Raw genomic sequence first — 17,715 nt, 5'->3', positions numbered from 1 at the left:
AGCCAAGACTTCAGGAAGACACGTCATATCCAAATAATGACATCCCCAGCATCTAGCAGCAGGGGCTGCGAACAGTAGATGCTTAATAAATTTTTGTTGGATAGAACTGAAATATAGACACTTGTGGAGGGCCTTTAAAACTTTTTGTTTATTTTCACATCTCTCCTGCTTCTATCTCCTGTGTCGGGGAACACAGACTCTCTTTCACTCTTACTACTCCCTTCACAGCACACGTAAAGCCATACAGCCCTTAGTGTGGGAGAGACCAATCAATGTTCCTATGACCCTGAGAGCCAGGATACTTCTGCACGTTACATTCAACTAAAGAAAGGTAAGCAGGCTCACCTGAGTCCTGTTCTGTACCAAAACCAAAGACTGACATGAACTATTCACTCTGTTTAAAAAATAAAGAAATGAAAGAAAAAGAAGGAAAACTGGAAAAGGTGATGAGTAATAGGTTTTTTTAAAGAGGGAAAACTGATGTTTTTATGAAAGCAAAGAAAATTTGCAGAAAATATAGCGATGTCTGCTACATAGATTAGTTATTAGAGTTAAGAAATAATTTATATTAATTGTCCTAAATATTAAATATGCTATTATAACTTGTAATATTCTAAAAAGAAATGGAGAACACAAAAATGTCAAAACTTCAGATCGTTAACTTCATGATAAAATTTCATTTTCTGAAGCGTGTCTGGCAGTGAAGTTTCAATACTGCAACGAAGGCACGAGGGGCAGCTGAGCCCACTTCAGAGCATGGGCTCTGGGGCCACAGTGCCTTGTTTCAAATGCCAACTCTACCACTCACTGGCTGTGAGACCTTCAGCAAGTGACTTACCTTCTCTGGGCCTCAGTTTTCTCATGTGCAAAATGAGAATAATAACAGGGCCTACCTCAGAATTTTAAGACTAAACGAAGTTAAAATGTAAACCACTTAGAACAGTGACAGGTTCATAAGTAGTATATGGAGTCTGAGAGGCCTGGATTGAAGTATCAGCTCTGTCACTTAAGAGCTGTTACTTTGGCAAGTTACTTAAATTTTCTGAACTTCAATGTTCCTTCTTAATGGCATGGAACCATTCTAACTACCCCTCTGAACTTTATAAAGATTCAAGAATACATAAGGTACCTAGCAGAGTACCTGGCGTTAAGGAAGGGAGGTTAGGGATGCTAAGCAACCTGTCTTCCTTAAATAGGGATTGCTGTGAGACAAACAATTCTCCTATTCCCAAGTTTTCACATTTCTTGAAACCGAGAAATATATTCCTAGAGTAATATATTACTGTTGGAACAATACCAATTCAGACAGAGTCTAAGAATGTACAGCAGTCTCAAATGATTTCCACAATTTCTCAAGCCATCCCTCTATTTTATCTGCAATTTTTTCTAAACTCAAATCCAGTCCACTGTTCCTAAATGAAGGCTTACCCTTTTTTTTGGCATATTTTTATTTATACACAAATAATAACAACAACAATCTCAAGGATAAATGAGAGTGTCAAAGAATTATGTTTATGTTAAATAGGGCTTTATGTATAAATATACCATGCGAAAAATAAATCCCATTATTTTGGTATGAATTATTACTAAGCAGTTAAAACTTTTTAAAAGTTCAGTTTTAACTGTTTAATTATTACTGTGCTCATCTAGCAACCACTCATAATTATCCAGCACCTGTGTTATAACAGATGCAGATGTTTACTCAGGAAATAAAACTTAATATTTTACTATACAACCAAGAGAAAAACCAATCATGTATCTCACAGTAAGATGATTTCTAAAACATCGAAGACCAGATGCAATTCAACACCACTTCTCCACAGGCCTATGGTACTTACGTATCACTGCATCTACTGGAACACCTACCTGATACAGCACACAGGGTTTAAACTACTGATTTAGCACAAACAAGCAAAACCTAGAGAAGCTCAAATCTAAAAACTAATACTACAATAACCCTCTACAGTTCTAAAACCAGTTATTTACTTAGACAACATTAAGTAAAATATGCACATAAAAAACAGGGATTGGAAAATTACCAAAACTATATGCTAACAATACTCTAAGAGAAGAAAAATTATTTAAAATCTTAAAAGTTTTAACATATAAACAATACACTAAATCCTTTGTTAGATTTAAATTTTCACTGACATTTTTAAAACAGTAGTTTCAATTATACCCCATTTTATAAAATTATTTGTATAGTTCCCTTGTATTGTCTTTTTTCTAAGAGATAGTTTATTTAGAATAACAATTGAAACCTTTGAAGTGTTACAAAACAATTGAAGTGTTTTGTAAAACAAAAGAATTATAACTTTGTGAATTTGACAAGAAACTGGTAACTTATAAAACTTTATATACCTGAAAAACAAAGAATGTGTCCAAATACAGTTGTAAATTTTACATGGTGTATATACCTGTGCTGATACAACTCCAATATTATAATGGAATTAATAAGAATGATCAGTTAAATCCAGAAGTGCACATTTTATACATATTTTATATTTAGTTTGCTTGATATGCATTAACTTTTTTTTGTTTAAACTCAACATAAGATCAAGTTAAACACAAAGAGGTCAAACAAAGTACCTTTCATAGATGGTTTTTAATGTCATTAGATCTGGAACACCTTCAGTCTCTTCCAAATACAATATGAGCCATGAAGTCCGGTACGGCCACTGCTCGGTAAGGTTGATCCAGCTAGCAAGCCTATCCCAGTTGAAACTAATCTGATTGGCTCTCAGTAACCGCCCTTTTAAAAAATGCAAAAACATTTTAAAATTAAAAGGTGTGTAATATTATGTTAAGCAAAACATTTAGTATGTTCACAAATAATTTAACTTGAAAATTTTTTAATCTGCCATTTAATTTATACTACAAATTCAATCTAGTATTTATATGGCTTCTAGAATCCAAACAGCTGTACCGTAAGGCCTTTTAGGGCTTAAAAACAATTCTGTTTAATTCTAAAGTAAATTTTTAAATTTGATTTGCCACTGGTGACATACACTTCTTTGGCCACATGGAGGCAGGCATATAATCTGGCCGCCACCCACAACATCAATTCACCCATGATGGGCCCTGATCCTCTATAGCTGCAGTTCCCAACCTCCAGGCTGCAGAGTTCTGCCACACCCCCCATTGCTCTCCCCACCCCTTTCATGGAAAAATTATCTTCCTTGAAACTTAAGAAGGAGGGATGGGGGGCACAGTAGGAGGTAAGTGGCAGGCGGGGGTGAGGGAAGCTTCATCACCTGAGCTCCACCTTCCTTCCTTCCCAATCCCCCACCCCACACCCCAGTCCATAGAAAAATTGTCTTCTATAAAACCGGTCCCTGGTGTCAAAAACGTGCCAGTGGTTTAAGGTCCATTGATAGGCTCTTAGCAGACTGTACTTTACAGCTGCAGTCCCCAACCTTTTTGGCACCAGGGACCGGTTTCATGGAAGACAATTTTTCCACAGACCAGTGGTGGGGGATGGTTTGGGGATGATTCAAGCGCATTACATTTATTGTACAGTCGAACCTCTCTGCTAATGATAATCTGTATATGTAGCCACTCCCCAGCACTAGCATCACCACCTCAGCTCCACCTCACATCATCAGGCATTAGATCCTCATTAGGAGAGCACAACCTAGATCCCTCAGCTGCGCAGTCTATGGTAGGGTTCGTGCTCCTATGAGAATCTAATGCTGCCCTGATCTGACAGGAAGCGGAGCTTATGCGGTGATGTGAGCAACGGGGAGAGGCTGTAAATACAGATGAAGCTTCACAGGCTGGCCCGCTGCTCACCTCCTGCTGTGTGGCCTGGTTCCTAACAGTCCCTGGCCCGGGGGTTGGGGACTGCAGCCTTAAACATATCCAAACATGCTAGTCCTCTCTGGTTTTATTATGGGTGAACGAGCAATCCCATATGCGTTCATCTTTATGTACTAAGAGTGGCCTATGTAAGTAACCTACCAACTGAGTTGTAATATTTCTCAAAATTATTTACACATTTTAAAACAACCCGGCCTCCTGCTGGGGTTTTCTGAGGACTCTAATTCAGTGTTCTACCGCTGGGCATGCTCACACGTAGGCAGCTGCAATCCTCAAACTTTCAGTGCAAATGCTTTGTTTCACTGCATCATCAGTTTCACCCTGATTTGGTAGGGATTCTGACTGCTAGAGCTGTTGCTTTTTAATTTTAAAAAACTGTCAGTTTTACTTCATCATTATCAACTTAGTTTGTATCTAGACTAAGACATCTATTTGTTTTGGTTCAAATGTGAGTTATTCCTTTCCCTAGTACTAATAGATATAAATAAGCAATCCCCACACTCTCATTCCCTCAGCAAATCTGCTCACACATGGAAACTACATTTTCATCACTGGATTCTTTTCCCTGGAAGGTGAGATCTGGTCTACTAGATCAGTGACAGGGTCTTCACCGTCCACCCAAGTTAGCTACTGTCACAAGCATTTGAAGGCTACAGAAACTCACAAGAGTCACAATCAATGATTCACTAGTGCCGGGGATAAAACATTCAACAGTATAGATATGGTCCCAGCCTTCATGAAGCTCATGCTCAGTGGAACAGACAAATAAATCAAACAAAAAAAGTATGAAATGAATTAATAAAAAATTGTGACGCGAAGGGAGGAGTTCTACTCTCAGTAGAGTGTGAACAAGTTAACACAGAACTGATGTTTAAAAAACCAGGCAACGAAAAGCAAAGCATTACAATAGGCTTACAACACTGCCAGTCTACTTCCTCTAGAACTTTTAAACTGAAAAAACTGATGAAAAAACCTTTTAGAACTGAATTGGAGACCTAGGGTACAACAATATATGCACCAGGTTTCTGTGTTACAAAACCTAACGGCCAGGTCAGTCCTTGAGGGTCTTATTTGACCCCATTAGCAGCATTTGGCAATGTGTTGGTCACTCTCCTCTTTGAAAGACTTCCATGCTTTGGCTTCCAGAATGCCACACTTAAGTGGAAGTCACCGGTGACCTTGAAAACGCAATTTTGCTATGGGACTGACAGCAAGAGAGTACTGGAAGAGCTGAGAGGGAATAGAGGGAGAGGATTATGAGACACAGGGACACAGTTCTTTCCAGGAGCTTTGCTAAGAAGTGGGCAGTGGCTAGAGACAGAGGTAGAGTCAAAAGGTCTTTTAGGGAAGGGAGAAGCAATCTGTTCGTGTGCTGATGGGAGTAATTTTCGAGAGACAGGGAATGCTAGCGCCTTTCTACAGTCTTGTTTCACGGCACACATCGTTATGCCACACAACATCTTTCTGTCTTCCCAGTTAGGGCAAGGACTTTACCTAGTTCACTGCCTATCTCCACAATGCCCAGACCAGTACCTGGCATAAGGCAGACACCCGCCACACATTTGTTAAATGACTATGTATACGTTGATAATATGCTAAACCATTTCCACGGCTGAAACATAGCAGGTAAGTATAGTGAGGTTTGAGATCTCATTTAGAAGGATTTAATTACCACAATTATTGTAAATACATTAGCTACAACCTCACATGGACTATTAGTCATAGCATGAACCCTAACATTAATAATAAAACATAATTCTAGTGTATCATAACAGAGTTAACACTAGTAAATATTACAAAGTACCAATCAATATCATATGGAGACATATATTTTACAAACTAAATTACAAGTATTTATGACTTCCCCAAAGCTAATTAGCAAGTAAGAATTAAGAAGATGGAGATCAGAATTCCATGCAAGGAATTCAGTCATACGGCAATAATCCTCAACATTACTGTCAATATTTTTACTTAAAGTATCATGTGAAAATTAAAACAGAATAACAGCATATAAAATCTGAATTTCAACATTTTAAATTGCAAGTTAATTATACTCAGTTATATAAATTGGCATGAAACTATCTTTATACAAAGAGAAAAATTACACTCAAGATGAAATAAAAGATTTTTAAAATCATCAAGTTTTAAAATAATAGTGTACAACTGATGGTTGATTTTCACTGTTAAAATTAATACTGACTTCATTAGATACACTTAATACAAATAAAGCTGGTATTCAGAGATGTAAACATATAACCGCAATAGATCCCTTCATCTTTGAATTTAAATTGCTTTGTTAATGTTAAAGCTTATTATCTACCATAGGCAATAAGAAACAAAAGTCACCTGTCACAGAAACAATATTAAGTAATCTTCTCATGGTCTGAGGACTGATGTCACTGAACCAGTCCTCGGTAACCAGCAGTTTTGTAAGATCAAAGGACATCTGCCGAGTGATCGTCCGCTGCATCTGCCTTCTGCGGTACGTATCCTGAAACAGCGCGTCATCAGTGAGAACGAACCTGCACTTCAAGTCTGAGAACTGAAGTCTTTCTGATAAGTTTATAGATGCTTATGACAACAACAAAAAAATCTAAATTTTAGTCAAAGAGAAATATTTATAAAGTAGTGATCATTAACCCTGAGGCTGAACTTTTATAGAGCAGTTATAAAGTGATATTAGCAGCAACTGTATCAAAAGCTATGATTTAGCTTCAGACGCATTTTGATTTACAGTTGTATAGTTAGAGAAAGCTCAATGCCTTTAAGATTATAAGCAAAACTGTGTAAAGAGAATTATATTCAAACTCTATGGGGGCTCAGTATTTATAGAAACACTGAAGTAATACAGCAAATAAGCCCTTGTCTGGTTTTAAGGACTCAGCATTTTGATTTTTAGGTTATTTTAAAGTATGTGATATTCACGTCAAAGGAACAGCTGCTCTAACTATCCTCACATCTCCATAAGAATTAAAGGCACTCCACTGGTGAGGTGGGCTAAGGAATTCTGTCTCCCAAGAGGACGAACAGGCACACCAAAGGCGTGTCCTTGTCTAAGGTCATGATGTAACCATGGGGTGCCCAGAGTCCAGACTACCAGTAGAGAAGTTCAAAATGATAAATCACTCCTCTCAATTTAGTGCCATTAATTGTCATTCATCACAACAACTTTGCATCCATACCTATAAAGGGTAGAAGCATAAAATCAAAATATTCATGAAGACTTTTTTTTAGAGCAAAATGTCCAAATTTAATGGTAGCCAATCAGAAAAAACACAATGCTAAATAAAGGCAGCCCGACTTACCCATTCCTAAGTGGAACTATTACCACAACTCTCCTGCAAGTGGACGTCTTCCTGTCATTTGTATGTAGACACATACAAGAACATGGCCAGTCAGACAAGATGGGAGAGGACAGGGACAACTAAAGTGCTGGAGGAGAAACCCAAAGTAGCTGGGAAGGGTATAAAAGTCTCTGTGTGGCTACAGACAAAAGAGTACACATACCACAAACATTAGGGAAGGAGGAAGGCCAGTAGGAAGGCAAAGCCAGGCTTTTGCTCACACTACAGACCTTTCTCTCCTGCAGCTATGGCAGCAACAGTAATGATCTCAACCTGACCAGGAGTGAACACAGTGGTTCCCAACCCTGGATGAAAGCATCTGGCAAGCTTTAAAATCTCACTCTCAAGAGGTTTCCATTCAATTGGCCTGGGGTCTGGAGCAGCACTTAGGCTGAGAATAGGCTGAGAGAGGACAGGGACTCCTATGTGATGTACAGTCATTAGGGCTCTAGGTGCAGACAGAAACACCTGAAGCTGAAAGGAAATTCAGTGGTAATACTTTTTTGAAGAGCTTAATGCAATATTTACAAAAGATTATCTAAGTGGCATCACCTTAATTTTATTTGCATTCAAATAAATAGCAATAACATATAGCTCAAAACCAATGGCATCTTACCCGTCTATTGAGGGCTGTCTTGCTACCAAGTTTTGTCATCTCCCCAAGGCTGTTTTGTGAAACTCTTCTGTCAGCATCTTCCTGTATTCCTTAAAGAATTTATCGACAGCATTGTTTACTGTAAAATTCTGTTGCACATTATATTTAAAGAGACATGAACTACTAACAATATTTTTTAGGTAAAAGGAGAATCACCATAAAAAACTAAAAAACGATTTTAAATTCAAAGTACTTTAGGAGCTTGATCTTTACCTGCAGTATCCGAGCATGGAATGTCTCCATTTGTTGTTGAAGTCACAAGAAATTTTCTTGCATTGCTTAGTCCACGACTATTAAGGAAAACAGGCAAATGAACTATATTACGCATATAGTCATGTCCATTTATATTTGAATCACGAAGCACACTATTGAGGTTCTGGTTAATTGCCTTTATGATAATATGTGGATCACTTGCAAAAATGGCAATGAATGGGCCTTTCGAAAACAGAACTCGGACCTGTGGTAGAAGAAGTAAAGTATGTGATATCCATGTCAAAGGAACAGCTGCTCTAACTATCCTCACGTCTCCATAAGAATTAAAGGATACTTGTATACTTGTGACATAAATTTTAAATTATCCAAAACAATAAGACAACTCTTCAAAATATGTACTGCCTTTTGGTGACTGTATTTTTTAAAAATAGTATTTCTTTTTCATCAGAATTTATACTACATGAAAGCAAATTTTATTGATAGCTCAATCTGGGTTTGCCACCATCTGACAGTGATTAAACCTGAAAAGAAAACAAGTAATACTGTCCTACTCTGAGACAATTACAGTCTGCGTAAAAGGCAAGATCAACACATGGGACACACACATAAGGTACTGGACGCACTGGTCTGCCCACCGTTAAGCCACTGCTGCTAATAACATAACCTTACACAGAGCTGCAGACACACCCTACTTTAACAAAAAACTCTACAAATTCTGTGGGTTCCCTAAATTATCTCAGATTCTAATCATAACTATCTACAAGGAAAAGCTGGAGCTACGACACGATGGACTTAAGAGATGTTCTCTTTATTTTTGCTGACACTGCCATTAAGCTAAAATTATTTAAATCTCTGTGATGAAACATTTATTTTTGCTATGTTTCTGTATAAAGAATGGCTGTTTTTACAAAAGAGAAACAAGTACTAATCAGATAAAACCACAGCTTCCATTCCATTTGAGATATTTCATGAAGTCACACATCCTCTCAGCTGTCACACGTAACAATGACAAGTTTTGAGATGGTCCAAACGTACAGTGTCCAGCATCTGAAGGACTTTGTCCTGCTCACAGGCATCTAATCCATCAATGATAACCACCAGCCTGGTCTGATTCTGAGTGAAGCTGTCAATGGTTTTTGCCATCCTAGCCATCAATTCCACTTCACACTTAAGAACCTGCACAAAGTATAGAAAGCATTTAAGATAGGAGGTTAAACGTTAAACACATTTCTTATCACAGCACAATTCACAATCGCAAAGATATAGAATCAACCCTGAGCATCTATCAACAGATGAGTGGATAAAGAAAAAACAAATAAACACACACACACATACACACCACACAGCACAGAGTACTACTCAGCCATAAAAAGGAATGAAATAATGTCTTTTGCAGCAACTTCTATAGAACTGAAGACCATTATCCTAAGTGAAGTATCTCAGGAATGGAAAAACAAATACCACATGTTCTCAGGAAAAAAAGAAATTCAGTCCTTGCTGCCAGTTGTAGTTCTACTTGAAACTGTAGTGAGTACATCACAATTTACAAAGTGACTACACATAAAGTATTGCACTTCACCCTGAGAACGACACTATAGACACTGCCACGTCCATTGTCATATCATGCCCGTTTTAAACAGTACAAACTGGGTCGAGTGACTTACTTGCCAAAACCACATATTCTGAATGTCAAAAGCCTCACATTTGAATGCAAGTCCAAATGACGGAAGACCACACTGTCATTGGCTCCCTATGGCATCTGACCTTGATCAAAGGAATGGACTGCAGAATTCTACAAAGTTCCTTCTAGTTTGAAAAGTATGGTCCTATTTTATATATTTTGGTGGTTCAATCCGCTATTTTTAAAAACTGATCTGCTTACTTCACTGGGCTGTAGAAGAACTTATATTATGAGGTAGCAACTGTCACCTGTGGAATAATCTGCTAACTCCTTTTTTTATAAAAGTATGCTATTGTTATAATTTTTCTTACTCTAAATATGTACTTTCACAGAAAACAATCTGGAATGAAATTTAAAATAAATGCAAGGACTTCTGTTTTCTGGTTCCACATACATGTAAGTATCTTGCAAGCGGCCAATCCCGATTATGTATTCTTATGTATATATCATGTACATATCCTATTACACATGCTTATACATGTGAGTGAAATTAATGACAGCAGTGATACAAGGAATGGGAGGAAGGAATTAGGATTATTTTGTTATTATAAAATACACTATCCATGAAGTGGTATAGTATTATTTGAAAGTGGGCTTGGATTAGTTGTAGATGTATACTGCAAACTCTAGGGCAACCACTGAAAAAAGCTAAAAAAGAAAAAAAAAAAAAGAAGTATACCTGATATGCTAAGAAGGGTGAGATAATGGAATCATATAAAATGCTCAACTGAAACCACAAATGTCAGGGAAGAAAAAGTGAAAGACAAAAATAAGAACAAAGAACAAGGGCAACAAATAGAAAACAGTAACAAAGATGGTAGATACTAATCTAATGTATACCAGTAATCACTTTAAATGTCAATGTTGTAAAGACAATTAAAAGACAGAGATTATCAGAGTTGATCAAAAATCAAGACCCAAGTATACATTACCTACAAGAAATCCACCTTCAATAAAAAGACACATGTAGATTAAAAGTAAATGAATAGAGAAAGATATACCACGCTAAGAGAATGGGAATAGCTGTATTAATTTCTGACCAGAAACTTCAAAGCAAGGAAAGTTATTGGAATTAAAGAGGGGCATTACATAATGATAAAGGAGTAAAATCTTCAAGAAGACACAGTAATCCTTAATATTTATACACCTAAGAACAGAGAATCAAAACACATAAAGCAAAAGCTGATGGAACCACAAAGAGAAATAGATCAATTCACTACCACAGTTGGAGACTTCAACACCACTCAGAGGTGGACAGATTCAGCTGGCAGAAAATCTGTAAGGACATAGTTGAACTCAACAATACCATCAATCAACTGGATATAACTGATAACTACGGGTACTTCATCCACTAACAGCAGAATACACATTCTTCTCAAACTCACATAAAGCATTCACCAAGACAGATGACATTCTTGGCCACAAAATACACCATAACAAATTTAAAGGAATACAAATCATACAATGTTTTCTCTCAGTGGAATTAAACTAGAAATCAAAATCAGAAAGATAACTGGAAAACCTCAGAATATGTAGAGGTTAAACACCACACTTCTAAATAACACATAGGTCAAAGAAGAAATCTTGAGAAATTTTAATATGTTTTGAACTAAATAAAAATGAAAACATAACTTATAAAAATTTGTGGGATGCAGCAAAACAAGTGCTTAGAGGAAAATATATAACACTAAATGCATGTATCAGAAAAGAAGATAGACTGGACGCAGTGGCTCACGCCTGTTATCCTAGCACTCTGGGAGGCGGAGGCAGGAGGATCACTTGAGGTCAGAGGTTGAGACCAGCCTGAGCAAGAGCAAGACCCCTTCTCTACTAAAAATAGAAAAATTAGCCAGGTGTGGTGGTATGTGCCTGTACTCCTAGCTACTCAGGAGCCTGAGGCAGGAGGATTGCTTGAGCCTGGGAGTTGGAGGTTGCTGTGAGCTAGGCTGACGCCACGATACTCTACTCAGGGCAATGGAGTGAGACTCTATCTCAAAAAAAAAAAAAAAACAAAGAAAAGAAAAGAAAATCCAAAAGAATCAACAACAAAAAACTCCTGGAATTAATAAGCAATTACAGCAAAGCTGCAGGATACAAGGTTAATAATATACTTTCCTATACACCAGCAATGAACAAGTGGAATTTGAAATTTAAAACATAGTACTATTTACATTAGCATACCAAAAATGAAATACTTGGGTATAAATCTAACAAAATATGTATCAGATCTATATGAGAAAAACTATAAAACTCTTTTGAAAAAATTCAAAGAGGAACTAAATAAATGGGGAGATATTCCATGTTTACAGATAAGAAGACTCAATATTATCAAGATGCCAACTCATCTCAACTTGATCTATAGATTCAATGCAATCCTAATCATAATCCCAGAAATTTATCAACAAACTGATTCAAAAGTTTTATTTGTTGAGCAAAAGACCCAGAATTGCCAACACAATATTGAAGAAGAACAAATGTGGAGGACTGATACTACCCAACCTCAAGACTTACAATAAAGCTAGAGTAATCAACACAGGGTAGTATTGGCAAAAGAATAGACAAATAGATCAATGGAACAGAACAGAGAACCTAGAAACAGACCCACACAAATATAGTCAAATGATCTTTGACAAAGGAGGAAAGGCAAAACAATGGAGAAAATATAGTCTTTTTGACAAATGGTGCTGGAACAGCTGGACATCTACATGCAAAAAAAAAAAAAAAATCTAGACACAAACCTTACACACTTCACAAAAATTAACTCAAAATGGATCACAGACCTAAATGTAAAATGCAAAAGTATAAAACACTTAGAAGATAACAGAGGAGAAAATCTAGATGACTTTGGCTTTGGTGTTAATTTTTTAGATATGACACTAAAGGCACAATCCATGAGAGAAAGAATTGATAAGCTAGATTTCATTAAACATTTCTGCTCTGCAAAGACACTGTCAAGAGAATGAAAAGGTGACTCAAAGAATAGGAGAAAATATTTGCAAAAGGCATAATTGATAAAGGACTGTTATTCAAAATATACAAAGAACTTTTAAAACTCAATAATAACGGCCGGGCGCGGTGGCTCACGCCTGTAATCCTAGCACTCTGGGAGGCCGAGGCGGGTGGATTGCTCAAGGTCAGGAGTTCGAGACCAGCCTGAGCGAGACCCCGTCTCTACTAAAAATAGAACGACATTATATGGACAACTAAAAATCTATATAGAAAAAATTAGCCGGGCATATTGGCGCATGCCTGTAGTCCCAGCTACTCGGGAGGCTGAGGCAGTAGGATCGCTTAAGCCGAGGAGTCTGAGGTTGCTGTGAGCTAAGCTGACGCCACGGCACTCACTCTAGCCTGGGCAACAAAGTGAGACTCTGTCTCAACAACAAAAAAAAAAAAACTCAATAATAAGAAAACAACCTGATTAAAAAATGGGCCAAAGATCTCAATGGACAATTCACCAAAGAAGTTACACAGATGGCAAAGAACCCATCTCTTCTTTATCCCTGAAAAGATGTTCCACAACATGTGTCATCAGGAAAAAGCAAATTCAAACAATAAGATATCAATGCACACCTATTAGAATGGCCCTAATCCAGAACACCAGTAACACCAAATGCTAGCAGGGATGTGGAGCAACAGGAACCCTCATTCACTGCTGGTGGGAATGCAAAATGAGACAGCCACTTTGGAAGACAGTTTGGCGGTTTCTAACAAAACTAAACATACTCTTAACATACAATACAGCAATTTCACTCCTTGTTATTTAACCAAAGGAGTTAAAAACTTAAGTCCACACAAAAACATGCACACAGAAGTTTACAGCAGCTTTATTCTGCCAAAACTTCAAAGCAACAGAGAAGTCCTTTGTTAAGTCAATGGATAAATGAACTGCAGTGCATCTAGACAATGGAACATTATCCAGTGCTAAAAAGAAATGAGCTATCAAAGCCATAAAAAGACATAGAAGGAACTCAAATGCTTATCATATTATGTAAAAGAAGCCAATCTGAAAAGGGTATGTACTGTATGATTCCAACCATATGACATTCTGGAAAAGGTAAAATTACAGAGATAATAAAAAAAAAAATCAGTGGTTGCCAAGGGTTGGGGGAGGAGGGATGAACAGGCAGAGCACAGAGGATTTGAGGACAGTGAAACTACTCTGTATGATACTATAATGGTGGATACGTGTCATTATACATTTGTCCAAACACCCAGAATGTACAACACTAAGACTGAACCCTAAGGTACTGTGAGCTTTGAGTGATTATAATGTGTAGGTTTATCAATTGTAACAAATGTACAGCTCTGGTGGGTGATGTTGATAATGGGGGAGGCTGTGCATAGATGGGGGCAGAGGGCATATGGGATATCTCTTTTAAATAATAGTCTTGAATGAATTAACATAATAACTAAACTAAAATACATGCAACCTGTTTAACATTTAGAGAGCATATGTCCTAAAACCCAAATGGGCATGGCAGTGGTGGCATATTCATATTACAATTTTTTCTGATAACCAATGAGTGCTTACTTTCATGAATCCTTCACTTTTCAATTTGTGTAGTTTGGAGGCAGCATTATGGAGGCGTTTTCTTTGAGAATTCAGGAGAGAGTCGAGCACTTGCCACCACGTACGACAGTTCAACACAAATGCCAACCCCACTATAGATGCGATTGATATGAGGACAGCATTCACTGTCAGATGTTTTGGGTCAACTCTGAATATAGTCAGAAGGGTAATTCCAGCAATAACACAGCCAATGATAAAAAGGAAGATGACAAAAGATGGGAGGCAACATGTCTTTTTCCATTTCTTTTTACCTATAATACAACAAATGGTTTTAACAACTGTTAACATATCAAATATCTAGAAAATTCTAGTCATTACAGGCATGGCATCTGATGAGTCTGATGTTCAAGCTGTGTTTTCATGAAAATAAACTAAGCATTCATCCCTCCCTCAACCCTTAAACATGACACCCAAAGAAGAAAAAGGAAGGAACTCCTACCCTGAGTATCTTCAGTCTTGAATACTCGAAAAAGCCTGGTTGCCAAAAAGCCAAACTCTCTTTCACACGCATCCGAGAGGGTCGCAATCATTTCAGCCAGCGATGTCTCTCCACCTACACTGGACAGCCTATTGTAATCTGTAAACAAAAACCTTGTGGAAAAGAACATATAAAACATTACTCAGGTAGCAAGTAATAAATAACTTTAATATATCTGTATCGTTTACCCTATATTTTCTTTGTCTCTTTCAAAATGTTTTTAAAGTTTCAAGGAGGGAAAAGAACTTGTAGTCAGGTAGCTTCTACTTATAACATCTTACATACTTTTCTTAGGAAAAAACAATAGAAAAAGTTAAATGCAGCAGAGTTATATGAAGTAATTCTAAGAAGGGTGGAAGGGAAAAAAGGTATGACAGAGCTTAGACTAGGAATATCAGATGCCAACAGATTTCACAATACGGTGATTAAAAGGTGATGGCCCATGTCGGGATGTGACCACAAAGAGTTTAAGTTTTCTAACGGAGATTATAACCTTGAGAAAATATTAATTACAGTCATTAAAGAATTATAAGCCCAGTAATACCATTTAAAAACTCAAGTTTTAGAATGTCTTATTTTATTTATAGCTTCAACATCTACCAGAGATTTAGAAATAGCTGTAAGATATTCTTTTCACAGTTGTTCTTCAAAATAACTGTATTTTTGGATTTTTAGTGTCTGAATCATTATTATTTCTGCATGAGTTCCTTTTTTCCCTTTCATCTCTAAATTAAACTCTCATCTCAACCCAGCAGATAAGCATTGCTTTCAAAATACAATCTAGTATTACATTGTACTATACTGTGTGGTCTTGATTGATGGTATTTTAGTTGTTCTAACTTTTAAAAACATTATCTCATTAATTTTGAGAGTTTTTATTTTCTATAAAAATATTTCCCCCAATTATTTTATTCTATTCTACATGTTTTCCTTTTAGCTTTTTCATTTTTAAATCCTTTTCTTAATAATTAATCCCATATGCTAATTACTTGTAAGCTTTCCCCTTTATTTTTCTCTCATATTCAGTTTTCATATGTTATCTGGTTTGGCCTCTTTATTTTCATCTTAAATTACATGTTTTATTATATTATAATTTTAAAATTCTTCATCTTTTAATGCATTTTTAATTTTTTTGCCAACTTTCTATCAAATTTCTTCTGCTTTTAATTTTCTTTTTTTTCCTTTCACTTTCGTCTGGAGCCCTCCACCTTTCCTTTACCCCTTGACTTAAGTGTTTATCATCTTTTCTGCTTTCTCATAAATTTCCTATTAAATATGAATAATTTTAGATACATAAATATATTTCCAGAGGTGAGGAAAGAGCAGCTCAGAGAAGCGAGCTGAGGTTACTGAGGCTATACGCTCGGATAAGGAGGGGCCAGGCCTCCAACCTGGAGCTCTCGAAGGACATAGGCTGGTGGCAGGACCCCATCCTTGATCCAGTCCTCTATTCAGAGTGTGTTCCAAATGACAGTAACAGGTGACACAAGGAGAAAAAAGGGTTTATGTTCAAATAAAATTTGGCAAATAAAAATTAAACAGGTTTCTTTATGGAAAAGTATCTCTGATCCTTTAATATATAAGGGGAAGATATACAGTATTTCCCAATGCATTTGACGAGCACATGTTTTTATTTTCACATTTTTCATAAAAAAGTTCCAGGTACCAATGTGTTTTGCAACATACACTGAGAAATGATGCATAATCACAAACTTTTAAAGTGAAAAAATTTTTTTGCTGAATCTTATTAAGGTTACTTCTGTCAAAGGGACCAACTCACCTCACAGGTAAAGCTTTAGTAGTTTGCTCTGGCAATTCAGGCGGATTCACAAACATCAATTTAAGGAGGAGTTCCAGATAGCCAATATGTCTTGCCAATCTAGTGCTGAGGACCCAGGCCCAATTCCAACTGTCTCCTTCCCGTCGTCCACCAAAGTAAATGACAACTGAAATGCACGGTTGTAAAAAATTATCCAAAACAGTCATTAGCCAAGCAGCTTCTTTTCTCCACATAGTAAAATAGCAAGTAATGACAGCTAAGCAGACATAACTTTTTGTGGTCCCCATACTATTTCCTAACTACTTCTCAAAGAATTCAATTAACCTCCCCTAAGATACAGAAGGTATGTGAAAAATGGAAAGTAAACTGACTCAAATATGACCTAAGAAACATAATCAGAAATATAATGCCTTAAACAGAAACATACCTGTAGTTTACATGCAAATGCAAATGACTGGATTTATCATTATTTGCAACTGGTGAAGTTACCAGTTCCTCTAACAGTAAATCTATTTCCTTTCTTGCAACTGAAGATACCCCCAAGAATAGGGATTATATTTTTTTTACTTTGCTTTTAGATAAAATAAAAATTTTAGTCATAGTCAAAATGCTCAAGAGCATGCCAGTGATGGCTGTGGAGCCTTCTTTTCAGAAAAGATTTAAATATAAATCATTAATTAACATATAAAAAGGTAAGTATAAAAAAATTAGAGTCTGCTTCAATATTCACAAGTAGTATACTCATGTATATGCTACTCTAGCCCCAGTCGTGACAATGTTCCTCTAGGCCAATTCATAAAACAGTAAAAAGATCAATTTTCTCATCCACTTATAAAAATCACATATAGGTTTTAAGACACAGATATAAATAATGTTTTAGTAAAACAATGAGTCTTGACATTTTTTCCATTTTTTAAAAAAGCCAAAAAGCAAAGACTTACTAAAGAATATATATAAGAGAGCCAAGAAGCTCAATGACACTGCTATTCCAAGATTTGGGTCGACTGCAAAAGCAAACAATAAACCAAGCCCTCCACAAAACATCAGGGTAAGAAATACTATGAGCCATGAAAACTGAAAAAGAGGTTCAATCTGTTGTCCTGCGAAAGTCTTCATTTCATCTGAAAAAGAAATATGAAAAACCTTATTCCTACTTTATTTAAGAAATGTAA

At 36.6% G+C, this 17,715-nt stretch overlaps 1 protein-coding gene across 3 annotated transcripts in view; it reads right to left on the bottom strand.

Annotated features, from left to right (window-relative positions):
• The window catches only part of KIDINS220 (kinase D interacting substrate 220), a 104,636-nt gene that overhangs the window by 41,413 nt on the left and 45,508 nt on the right, over positions 1 to 17,715 (bottom strand). For all 3 annotated transcript variants that reach the window (XM_069494064.1, XM_069494065.1, XM_069494067.1), the window contains exons 14-22: positions 17,485 to 17,664; positions 16,544 to 16,709; positions 14,725 to 14,876; positions 14,247 to 14,536; positions 9,067 to 9,207; positions 8,032 to 8,275; positions 7,780 to 7,868; positions 6,166 to 6,310; positions 2,590 to 2,752 (exon numbers count right to left, since the gene is read on the bottom strand). In XM_069494064.1, the coding sequence (XP_069350165.1) occupies positions 2,590 to 2,752; positions 6,166 to 6,310; positions 7,780 to 7,868; positions 8,032 to 8,275; positions 9,067 to 9,207; positions 14,247 to 14,536; positions 14,725 to 14,876; positions 16,544 to 16,709; positions 17,485 to 17,664 (1,570 nt within the window). The remainder of the gene's footprint in view (positions 1 to 2,589; positions 2,753 to 6,165; positions 6,311 to 7,779; positions 7,869 to 8,031; positions 8,276 to 9,066; positions 9,208 to 14,246; positions 14,537 to 14,724; positions 14,877 to 16,543; positions 16,710 to 17,484; positions 17,665 to 17,715) is intronic.

Source organism: Eulemur rufifrons, chromosome 19 (assembly GCF_041146395.1).
Source record: "Eulemur rufifrons isolate Redbay chromosome 19, OSU_ERuf_1, whole genome shotgun sequence".
Taxonomy (NCBI): domain Eukaryota; kingdom Metazoa; phylum Chordata; class Mammalia; order Primates; family Lemuridae; genus Eulemur; species Eulemur rufifrons.
The sequence above is the reverse complement of the archived record's forward strand: the minus strand, read 5'-3'. Positions and strand labels throughout refer to the sequence as shown.